Source organism: Heptranchias perlo, chromosome 12 (assembly GCF_035084215.1).
Source record: "Heptranchias perlo isolate sHepPer1 chromosome 12, sHepPer1.hap1, whole genome shotgun sequence".
NCBI lineage: Eukaryota > Metazoa > Chordata > Chondrichthyes > Hexanchiformes > Hexanchidae > Heptranchias > Heptranchias perlo.
The window spans coordinates 20,848,690-20,860,827 of NC_090336.1; the positions used below are offsets into that span (position 1 = coordinate 20,848,690).

The window sequence follows — 12,138 nt, forward strand, 5'->3', positions numbered from 1 at the left end:
TCACAACTTTTTATGTAGTGATTTCAACTGAAGCTGACTGGGTTGCTAATCCATTACCAAAACCACTAGGCTACCAAACAGCTACCTGTCACAAGCAAGCTAACGTCTCAGAAATGCGTCTGCTTTTAAAAATGAGACCTGCTACTTGGCAGCTCATCTGCCAACACCAAGAGTTGATGCTGCTCAAAAACCACCTTATTTGCTCTCGTGCCATTAACGTACATTTTGTTCTGATTAGAAGTACTCTTGTAAAATGCATAATTGAGATACAGCAAGGAATCCTGTTCAGTCTTTTGATTAATGGAAGAGTTGATGTTAAAACATGCATGAGTGAAGTATCTGATTTTGTTTGTGAAATTGTAATACTGTAGTGAAAGATAATTGGTGTATGTTATGGATATTCTTGCTGGTTTTTCATGGAATGTTGGCTTCTGTGCAATATCCAGTTCACCATAATTGTCTAAATATTTTTGGAGTGTTTTTGGACTTCCTGCAAAATATGGTCATAAGGGGTATGAACGAATTAAGAGCAGGAGTAGGCCATTCGACCCCTCAAGCCTGCTCTGCCATTTGATAAGACCATGGCTGATCTGATTGTGACTTCAATCCTACTTTCCCGTCTACCTACTATAACCTTTGACTCCCTTCTATCTAGGAATCTATCTAACTCAGCCTTAAAAATATTCAACAACCCTGCCTCCACCACTCTCTGGGGAAGGGAGTTCCACAGATTCACGACACTGAGAGAAAAAATTTCTCCTCATCTCCGTCTTAAATGGGAGACCCCTTTTTAAACTGTGGCCCCTAGTTCTAATCTCTCCCACAAGGGGAAACATCCTCTCAGCATCTACCCCTTCAAGTCCCCTCAGGATCTTTATATGTTTCAATAAGATCACCCCTCATTCTTCTAAACTCCAGTGTATAAAGGCCTAACTTGTCCAACCTTTCCTCATAAGATAACCTAGTAGTTTAGTTCATTTCTATGCTGTTGTATTCCTGAGGCAAACACTGGTATAGACCTAGTGCAGGCAAAGGTTGTCTGATTTAGTGCAGATTATACTGACGTATATATGTTTATGGCATGTTGAGAATTGAGGGGCAGCATGTTCTGCAATTGTGTGTGTAAAAGTAGCAGCTGTTCATGTGAAGACAGATCCTGCTTACAACTCAGTACCTCTGTAATTTGAGATCTGATAAGGATTGTGCTGAAGCTAGAAGACCTAGACCAAAGAGAGAAATGCAAGTGTCTACTTCAGGATTCTTTAGAGGAATGATGGAAACTGAAGAGTAAAGATTGAATTTTAAGCCTCACTTTTGTACTGTATGATTGTGTTTATGCAGTAGTGGCTGCACATTTAAAGGTAAATGGGGATTGAGTGTGTACTGCAGGCTGGTTGCTGTAAATTGTATGTTTTTTAAAAAAACTCAATTTTGCACTTTTTTTATTTGAACATATAATTACAGTATATAGAATGACTATTTTGTTCACTTGATGATCTAACTTCAAGAACCGTTACAAAATGTATACAGTCTTGGACTTACTGTGTTAACCTGACCATTCTGACATTGTACTCATGAGCCAACAAAACATCTTTATCCTCCAGGGAAGAATACTTAATTCTATAAGACAACTCTCCAAGTAACTGAAGATGTGCACTATGCATAGAGCAAGTTATCTGTAATAGTACAACATCCCTCAGTTTTAATCAACTGTGTGTTTTTAAAGTACTACTATTGTGCATTCTGTAACCTAATGGTGAAGGATGTTTCCAGCTGGTACAGTGATCATCTAGTCTTGCTCTCAAGTGCTCAGCTGCACAATACTGTTTAAAATTAGTCAGAATTAAAGTGGTGCCAGTGAGCATTGCCTTTGCCAACTATTGGACCAGCTGGTTACTGTAACAGTTAGTCTTATAGACTCTGCATGCACTCCATTCTTTTCACTGGCATTCTTTAAAGTAATGCAGAGAAGAGCATGCGTTGAGTGTAAGACCAGCTATTATGATAACCACGAGGTCCAACAGTTGGGCAACACTTTGCTTGCTGCTACCTAATTCTCACTAATTTTAAGTAATGCTGCTGAGAAGAGCTCAGCGTTTGCTGACTGTACAGTCAACTAGTTACTGTACCAGGTTGAAATTTCCTTGGTGCAGCCACCATTGTATAAGCACAATCATATAATACAAAAGTGAGGCTTAAAATTCAATCTTAACACTTCAGTTCCACATGATGGGAGGAGAGAGGTAGAACAGTGGCACTTTAAAACATGCAGCTGATCCAAATTGAAATGCTTGAGGCGAGGAACTGACTAGGACTACTCCACACCTGGAAAAGAGTATCCCTCACAACTGCCTATGATTTTTGGCGCAATGTGTCTTGCTAAATTGTTTGTCCTAATAGGAGCATTCATTGCGATGTCCAAGTAGACTAGGATGGCATTTAACATAATCAGACAAAGTTTCTAGGGGACAAGTGGAATCTCGCTGTCTTTCCATCTCTCTAGAGCGTATGGTTTACTGAATCACAGTTCAGTAAGCAGTGAAATGTTTAGGGCCAGCCCCTGTCTTTAGCAATTTACTAACTTGGTTTAATATTGCATGAAGCTGTTGTACTCCATAAGGCCACATTGTTCTGTGGGGATTAGAGGAAAATGATTCAGCCACAGTGAACATACAGTAACCATGGTTCTGAATGTGAACCCCTTGGGTTAGTTACTGAAAGAGAAAATGCCCAGAAAGTGTCGTATAATTAACCCTCACAGAGTACTTTGCAAACTGCTGAAACATTCATTTTAAACATATTTAAAAGCTTTTACAAAATGAACTTGCAGCAACTTGACAATCTAACATTTTTGAGACTTACAGTATTTGGATTATATGAAAGTGTTGATCTAGATGGCTTTCAGAGCTAATGAAAATGTAATGGACTTCTGTGTCTACGTAGTGTACCTGCAGACTCTCTCAAAATACATTTTGTACTTCAAATTCATTAGTAAATTACAATGTGTATAGTCTTAATGTATTATACAGTTAATTTAATGAATGTTACTTTTTTTAGGCATATCTTAACTAGAAAGATATAAAAAAATACAGGACCAGAAAAGACTGTAATCCAAATGGCTGGTTCCAAAACCTGATGCCTCTCAATTGCTCACTCTCTGAAATTTCTGTCCAATTTTCCCTTAAATCTTTCCACTTTATCTGCCCCACTGCCTTCCTGGGAAGTCTGTTTCACAGGTTCCACATCCTCTGCGTAAAATAATTAAATCCAAACTGTCTGTCTGCCTTCCCTTAGATGTTTGAGCCCTGGTTCTAGAGTTTGTGGCAATCTCAAACTTATTATCAGGGTTCAGTTTATCTATTTGCATAAAAATATTTTGAAAACTGGAATACCGCCTTCACGCTTTCCCTTCAGAGTAAACAGTTCCAGGATTTTCAACCTTTCCTAGCTCAGGTGGCTCAAGCTAAGTTTCTGCACTGTTCAATGCCTGGATATCCTTGCTGTAGTACAGTGATAAAAATTGTTCATATCATACCATGTATAGCCATACCACTGCTGTGTAAAGGCTCATGAACACCTCCTGGGATTTATGCTCTCTTCCTCTGGCGATACATTGAAAGATCTGGTTCGCTTTCCTTATTACTGCTGAACATTGTGCTGTTGATTTCAGTAAGCCATCAGCTAATACTCCCAGATCCTTCTCTTGTGTTGTCTTGTGGTTAAGATCCACTTAGTTTAGCATCGGTGCAAAGTGATTTCCGCTACACTGTTAAACTGGCACTGTAAATCTGGAGTGAAATGGAGTAAGACTCCCTGGAGGGGGTAGTCCTAGAATGCTTCAGTTTGACACTGCATAAGTGTCAATCCAGCGTGGTGCCAAACTTGGTTTTCAAGTTGCTTGGCGGGGGTGGTGTCCTTTAGACCACAAACTCTTTGAACACCTACCTAATCTTAAATGTTGAGGGATCAGAGATTCTCCCCTCCTTCCCTTTCTAAACACTTAAATTTCCAACTTTTGGGAGACTGATTTGCAACTTCCAGTGTTCACGAATGTACAGGGCCCTCTCCTAAACAGGATAGTAAGAGTTTCAGGCCAAACAGGAGCCAAGCAATGTAAACAGTGTCTTTATGTTTAGAACTGCAGCGATTAAATGTGTCTTGGTGCTCATCGAACCACCTTCCCACCTATTCAGATCCACTTTTATTCCCCATTGATTGAAACTCCTCTGAATTTGATGTCACCTGTTAACCTAGACAGCTTTGTTTCTGTCCCCAGACTCAAATCAGTCATATACACTATAAACAGCAGTATACTGATTCCTCTGGCAACTGCTGACTTCATGTCATGCCAATGCAGCTCCAATCACAACCTTTTGCTTTCTCTGGTTTAGCAAAATTTCCACCCTCTGAAGCAAGCCTCCAAATTCATGCCTTCCTACCTTGTGGACGAAACACTTCTGTGACACGATATCAGGAGCCTTGTTGAAATCTAAATGTATCATATCCACGGGATTTCTCTTGTCCACAAGTTTTTCCACCCACTGTCATGCTGGGACACTGGGTTTCCACTTAACACTAGACAAGTGTTCAGGTACAGTCTGCATTGGACATAGTTGATTTAGGAATTGTGCATGAATATCTAACTACAAATAAATGTAGATGCGCCTTCAGATCTAAGATTGTAACTGAACTTTCGAATTACTGTATTGTAATATGAAATAGTTCCAAATCAATAGTGTGTACAAAGCATCATTTTGGTGAAGCGGAGGGTGTTTTCGTGTATTGCATTTTAGGTGTCGGCTAACATGAGTATCAATAACATGACATTTAGATAGTTCCTTTAACATAGGAAAAACGTCCCAAGGCACTTTACAGAGGCAATAGGCGGAAAATGGGCACCTCTTTTCTGTGTTCAAACTTTGGTGTCCAGTTAAGAAGGGTTAACTCGGTCATGCGAGTTCCTTACAATTTTAATTGGCATATGTTCAAAATTGCTGCATGTTTTGATGAGACCAGAATTTCCTGATCTGTTCGCAGCTCTTAACATGCTGTTAAACACAAATAAGGCCATAAAACCAAGTTTTGATATCTTGGTAAGGGCCTTATCTGTAGGTCACTTGATCAACTCTCAAACAAAATGTCTTATCTGTCAGCTGCTTCTCAGGCTGGTTGAGACCTTTTTAAGATATTTGCACCACTGTTTCTTCCCCAGCCACTTGGTTTCTTTATATCTTTTCTTTCTCATGGGACAGCTTTCCCAGGTTCAGAAAGCACACAGTGCTACCACTGCCCAGAATTCCATACTGTGGTATGGGCTGATCACAATGAGAGAATCTGTTGCACTGATGGGAGAAAATGTCAAATTGTATGCAGTGATGTCACTGGACTTGCAACAGTGGAACTTAAAATAGTTTTTAAATTAAAACTATTGGAAATTTTGATATGGCACAATGTTTCTCTGGCCTTCAGTGTCTAGAAATTTGACCATTTGTTTGTTTTTTGGTGTTTGGAACGGTTGTGCTTTACGAAGTATATTTGCATGTTTTGACCACCTTTCTCGTTACTAATAATGAAATGTGTCCATACATGAAGTGGCATCATCTGTGTCTAGATATATACAATGGACTTAAATGTGAAGTTGGTAGTCAGTAAAAGAGAGAAACCAGAAATTGTACTTTCAATGGTCTTGCTGTAATTGTGTTCCATCTTTTTGAGACTAATTTTCCTCTTTCTTTCTTGCTTCCTTCCCTATACTCCCCTCACTGTTTAGTGCAAGCTCAGTGCTAAACCTTTTACCTCTGAATATCTGTGCTAAGCAATGACTGATACGCAAAGGTGACTGAAGCTGAAGTTTAGTATGATGCAGTTGGAGACCTGTTTCAGTGATGGTGAATTGCTGCCTGCTAACGAAGTAGTACTAATGAAGATAAAAGCAAGGCTTTTGACAAATCAAATAGAGAAAACTTGTATTTCAAATCATATTTCTGAAATGACGAGTTGAAGTGAAAACTGCTTTTCACTAAAATTAAGTGACACTGGAGCCCACTTATCTGCAAGACAGATTGTTTGATCTATAAACTAATCAAAATACAGAGGAAGAAAATTTATTTATAGTTAAATTGAATTTATATAGCACCTTTCACAGGGGGAACCTCAGGGTGTCCCAAAGTGCTTTACAGCCAGTACTCTTGAAGTGTAGTCACTGTAGTAATGTAGAAAATGCAGCAGCCAATTTGCGCACAGCAGGGTCCTAAAACTAGCAATATGAAAACCAGATAATCTATTTTAAAGATGTTGGTTGAGGGATAAGTATTGACCAAGGCACTGGGGAGAACTCATCCGCTCCTCTTCAAAATAGTACCATAGGAATTTTTACAGTTAAACATCTCATTTGAAGGACAGCATCTCACAGTGCATTGCTCCCTCAGTACTGCACTGAAGTGTCAGCCTAGATTATATGCCTGGAGTGGGGCTTGAACCCACAAACTTCTGACTCAGGCAAGAGTGCTACCACTGAACCAAGGCTGATTCCTTTGTTCTAGTGTTAGTGGGGTGGGAAACACCGTGCTGGCAGGATGGGCTGCTTGTTCCCATGGTGTGATCTTTTTTTCTTCTACCAGACTCCTGTGCCACTGAAGCTTTGCCAGTTTTTCATGTTTCTCTTTCACGTCTCTATCCCCCATGCCTTAAGCTATTTGCACACTCTATGTCCCACCTTTGTCTTTTTATTTCTTTGATTGCTATCATTATGCCTTCTGTTGACTCGTGCTTATATCACATTTGCCATTTAACAATCTCCTATTTCCACTTATGTACTTTATGGGTCATTCTATGTTTCTTTTCTCCTTGTACACCAGTCGCTGAAAGCAAGCAGTTAGGAAGGCGAATGGTATGTTGGCCTTCATTGCAAGAGGATTTGAGTACAGGAGCAGGGATGTCTTATTGCAGTTATATAGGGCCTTGGTGAGACCACATCTGGAGTATTGTGTGCAGTTTTGGTATCCTTCTCTGAGGAAGGATGTCCTTGCCATGGAGGGAGTGCAACGAAGGTTTACCAGACTGATTCCTGGGATGGCAGGACTGACTTATGAGGAGAGATTGGGTTGACTCAGCCTATATTCACTAAAGTTTAGAAGAATGAGAGGTGATCTCATCGAAACATATAAAATTCTAACAGGGCTAGACAGACTGGATGCAGGGAGGATGTTCCCGGTGGCTGGGGAGTCCAGAACCAGGGGTCACAGTCTCAGGATATGGGTATGACATTTAGAACAGAGTTGAGGAGAAATTTCTTCACTCGGTGGTAAACCTGTGGCATTCTCTACCACGGAAGGCAGTGGAGGCCAAGTCATTAGATATATTCAAGAAGGAGATAGATATATTTCTTAATGCTAAAGGGATCAAGGGATATGGGCAAAAAGCAGGAACAGGGTACTGAGTTTGACGATCAGCCATGATCATTTTGAATGGCGGAGCAGGCCCGAAGGGCCAAATGGCCTACTCTTGCTCCTATTTTCTATTTTCTATGTTTCTTTTATGATTTTATTTTTTCTCTCTCCTTTACCCTTGTTCTGTTCCTTCTAAATGCAGTTCATCTGCAGTATTTTCTAGTTCTAATAAAGGCTGCAAGCCTGAAATGTCAATTTGTTCTCTCTAAAGATGCTGCCTGACGTGCATTGTGTTTCTAGTATTATCTGCTTTTGTTTTCCAGCATCTGCATTGTCTTGTGTTTTGTTGCAGATTATACCTGGTCAAAGCATTAACAATATGAGAAACAAAAACAGAAAATGTGGGAAACACTCAGTGGGTCAGTCAACATCTGTGGAGAGAACAGACAAGTTGATATTTCAAGTATGCTGCTTGAGTGGAAAGCAGATGATTAAATGGCAGAATTCATAGTTGCATGAGACATTAGGAGGCATAATATGAGAAATCAACAGAAATTGAAGACCTACAGATATGCGAGACTTGGATGAGGGTGAAAGCTTGATGTTTGTCATTGTACCTTTGAATTTGATTGTGACAACTTTGTTCATTTGCGTTTTGTCTGGACTGTATATTGGAGACATCTCTGTATCTTCAGTTCAGTTCTGCATGAGACTTAAGAATTGCATCTTTCACAAATTTGATTGTATCAAAGTCTACAAAGCCTTTATCTAAAAGTTTTGCAGATTAACAGACGGCAAGAAATATGTCCTAAAGAGGATGTTGTAACTTTTTCGACCATTTTACCGTAATTGTTTTATGCATACCACTGGTTTCTTGCTGTGCCTTATTGCTTCTGCATTATATTACTTTTAAATCATTCTGGTTTTATTTTGGACATAATAGTGTTTACCATCTTTTGGAGAAAAGGGGAACAATACCATAGTTGAGAGCTGGTAGTCCAATGGCATAACATCCCACAGACAGTATTAATAAGAGGGCAGGTTTTTGTTCATAGACTTGGTCTGTTTAAGGGAACTGTCCTGCACCAGCTCTGTGACCTGCGGTAATTAACTCACCCCACCCCCCCAAAAAAAAATCTTGAGGTTTAGTTAGGGAATATAGCTTTTAAAGACTTGGCGTACATTTTCTTCAAAATGGAGGTGTTGGAAATGCTTCATTTAGGATAGAAATAATACGAAATGGGAGAAGTGAAAAAAGCAGCATTAATAAAAGAAATGGCAACTGAAATAAGAGAAAACAATTGGGTAAAAAAAATGTAAATGGGTGATGGAAGTGAAATTAGTCTGTCACTTGATCTTTAAGTTAAATGTTCAAAGTACTTTTTTTATTATTCGTTCATGGGATGTGGGCATCGCTGGCAAGGCCAGCATTTATTGGCCATCCCTAATTGCCCTTGAGAAGGTGGCCGTGAGCCGCCGCCTTGAACTGCTGCAGTCCGTGTGGTGAAGGTTCTCCCACAGTGCGGTTAGGTAGGGAATTCCAGGATTTTGACCCAGTGACAATGAAGGAACGGTGATATATTTCCAAGTCGGGATGGCGTGTGATTGGAGGGGAACGTGCAGATGGTGGTGTTCCCATGTGCCTGCTGCTCTTGTCCTTCTACGTGGTAGAGGTCGCGGGTTTGGAAGGTGCTGTCGAAGAAGCCTTGGCGAGTTGCTGCAGTGTATCCTGTAGATGGTACACACTGCAGCCACGGTGCGCCGGTGGTGAAGGGAGTGAATGTTTAGGGAGGTGGATGGGGTGCCAATCAAGCGGGCTGCTTTGTCCTGGATGGTGTCGAGCTTCTTGAGTGTTGTTGGAGCTGCACTCGTCCAGGCAAGTGGAGAGCATTCCATCACACTCCTGACTTGTGCCTTGCAGATGGTGGAAAGGCTTTTGGGGAGTCAGGGGGTGAGTCACTCGCCGCAGAATACCCATCTTCTGACCTGCTCTTGTAGCCACAGTATTTATGTGGCTGGTCCAGTTAAGTTTCTGGTAAATGGTGACCTCCAGGATGTTGATGGTGGGGGATTCGGCGATGGTAATGCCGTTGAATGTCATGGGGAGGTGATTAGACTCTCATTGGGAAAGGTCATTGCCTGGCAATTGTCTGGCGCGAATGTTACTTGCCACTTATCCGCCCAATCCTGGATGTTGTCCAGGTCTTGCTGCATGCGGGCACAGACTGCTTCATTATCTTGAGGGGTTGCGAATGGAACTGAACACTGCAATCATCAGCGATCATCCCCATTTCTGACCTTATGATAGAGGGAAGGTCATTGATGAAGCAGCTGAAGATAATTGGGCCTTGGACACTGCCCTGCAGCAATGTCTTGGGGCTGAATTGATTGGCCTCCAACAACCACTACCATCTTCCTTTGTGCTAGGTATGACTCCAACCACTGGAGAGTTTTCCCCCTGATTCCCATTGACTTCAATTTTACTAGTGCTCCTTGGTGCCACACTCGGTCAAATGCTGCCTTGATGTCAAGGGCAGTCACTCTCGCCTCACCTCTGGAATTCATTTCTTTTGTTCATGTTTGGACCAAGGCTGTAATGAGATCTGGAGCCAAGTGGTCCTGGGGAAACCCAAACTGAGCATCGGTGAGCAGGTTATTGGTGAGTAAGTGCCGCTTGATAGCAACGTCGATGACACTTTCCCTCACTTTGCTGATGATTGAGACTAGACTGATGGGGGGGTAATTGGCTGGATTGGATTTGTCCTGCTTTTTGTGGACAGGACATACCTGGGCAATTTTCCACATCGGGTAGATGCCTGTGTTGTAGCTGTACTGGAACAGTTTGGCTAGAGGCTAGTTCTGGAGCACAAGTCTTCAACCCTACAGCTGGGATGTTTTCGGGGCCCATAGTCTTTGTTGTATCCAGTGCGCTCAGCCGTTTCTTGATATCACGTGGAGTGAATCGAATTGGCTGAAGACTCTCTTCTGTGATGGTGGGGATATCGGGAGGAGGCCGATATTGTACAAATGAAATATTGAAGGCACCTGATTAAATTGACATCGTCTCGCAGAATGAAGAATCCTGCATTTATGTCGTGCCTTTTTGTGAAACACTTCGACATCGGGAACATAATCAGTTGATTGCTTTTGAAATGTAGACACTGTTGTTTAGCAAACATGGCAGCTAATTTACACAACGCAAGGCCCCACAAACAGCAAATGAATGAATCACCAGTTAATCTGTTCTTGGTGATGTAGGGCAGAGCCGCCCTAGACTGTAATGCTCATTCAATTTACATAGATTATTTCCAGTTAGTGCAGGCCATAATTGTATTCTGCCACGTGTTTTGTAACCGTGTCAACTGTTATCTATGTAACCAAATAAATTAATCAAATTGCATATAATGCTATTGCAAGGGACACATCAGCTTGCATCTAGTTGATAAATTAATCAATTTAACCAATTGCTAACTAACTATAATGGACTGCTGCAGAGAACTGTTGATAAGGCAAGTGGATCTGATCATAGAATGCACTGTACTTTAATTTGTCATTCCTGTAAAGTTATTGGAAAACTTTTTGCTTCTGTTTAATTTTATGTTTTAAACTTCTCCAGTGGCTTAATGAGCAATTGGGCAAGGCACAGGACACCTGCCGGTCCTATGGAATCGTAAGCCTTCAAGAAAGCAGAATACAAGTGGATTACTGTGCATTATACACGACTATTTTATGCAGTTTCTGAGAATGAGAATGCTGTTGGTGCCCTTTTAATTTGTAATTCACTTTCACAATTTATTCCAGGTTAATGAAAGGAGCATTGAAAAGTACATTTTTTTCAGTTCTCGCTGAGCATTTTATAATTGTTTAATGAATTCAGTGTGATATTTACATTTAAAACTGTTGTATTACAATTATCAACAATGAGAACAAGATGCTGGATTTCAATCTATATATCCCTAAATTCTCATTTCCCATTTGTACTTGACATCTAAGATACATCTATAGAAACAGGCAAAAATGTTGCCTTAGAGTAGGTATTCTCCCCTGCAGCTGTTAAGTGTAAAATTTCATAGTCCTCAACCACATTATTTAAGTTTTGGGGGAGCGTTTAATTTTTCTGACCACTATGGGCTCAATTTCCTGCCCATTCATGATCAATTTGCCTCCACCAAGCACCTGTTCATTAGATTGCATTACGACTGAAGATGATCATGCCGCACTTGAGTAGTTATGTACCCATAGAAGTAATGCACTAACCTTTTCATGTTTTTTCTAGGTGGATCAACGTGGAAGATGGCTGATAAGAACAGGTAATCCGAATTGACGCGTTACCTTGGCCACTTGTATTTATACAACATGGAGTTCAATTTGGAAAAGCTAAAAATAACAGCAGTAAATATTCCCCAAAATGTAATACTTTACCACAGAATTTGTAGTTGGATAACTGTTGGTGATTGAATGTAGTTTAGGTTGTGGGATTCAATAAATTAATTCAGATTACTGTACTAAAGTGATTGGATTATAATCCATTTCCATCTTTAGTAGCTGCATAGGGCATTGTCCTGAACTATGTAATGTCAGGTGATTTCATTTAAACTCATTGTTCCTGTACACTAGTGTTACTCTGGCTTTTTGTTGAAAGCAGCAATTCTAGCCAACGTCTTACTGAAGCATCACTCTCAGAAATGGGACAACTTGTTGACCCATAGTATGATCATGTGGATCTGTGCCTGCAATTTCCCCACACAGT

General features: G+C 40.7%; 1 protein-coding gene across 5 annotated transcripts in view; it reads left to right on the forward strand.

The window, feature by feature from the left end:
• Positions 1–12,138, forward strand: part of nap1l4b (nucleosome assembly protein 1-like 4b) — a 92,532-nt gene that overhangs the window by 10,801 nt on the left and 69,593 nt on the right. For all 5 annotated transcript variants that reach the window (XM_067993745.1, XM_067993741.1, XM_067993744.1 and 2 more), the window contains exon 2: positions 11,665–11,698. In XM_067993745.1, the coding sequence (XP_067849846.1) occupies positions 11,682–11,698 (17 nt within the window). In that variant the 5' untranslated portion in view covers positions 11,665–11,681. The remainder of the gene's footprint in view (positions 1–11,664; positions 11,699–12,138) is intronic.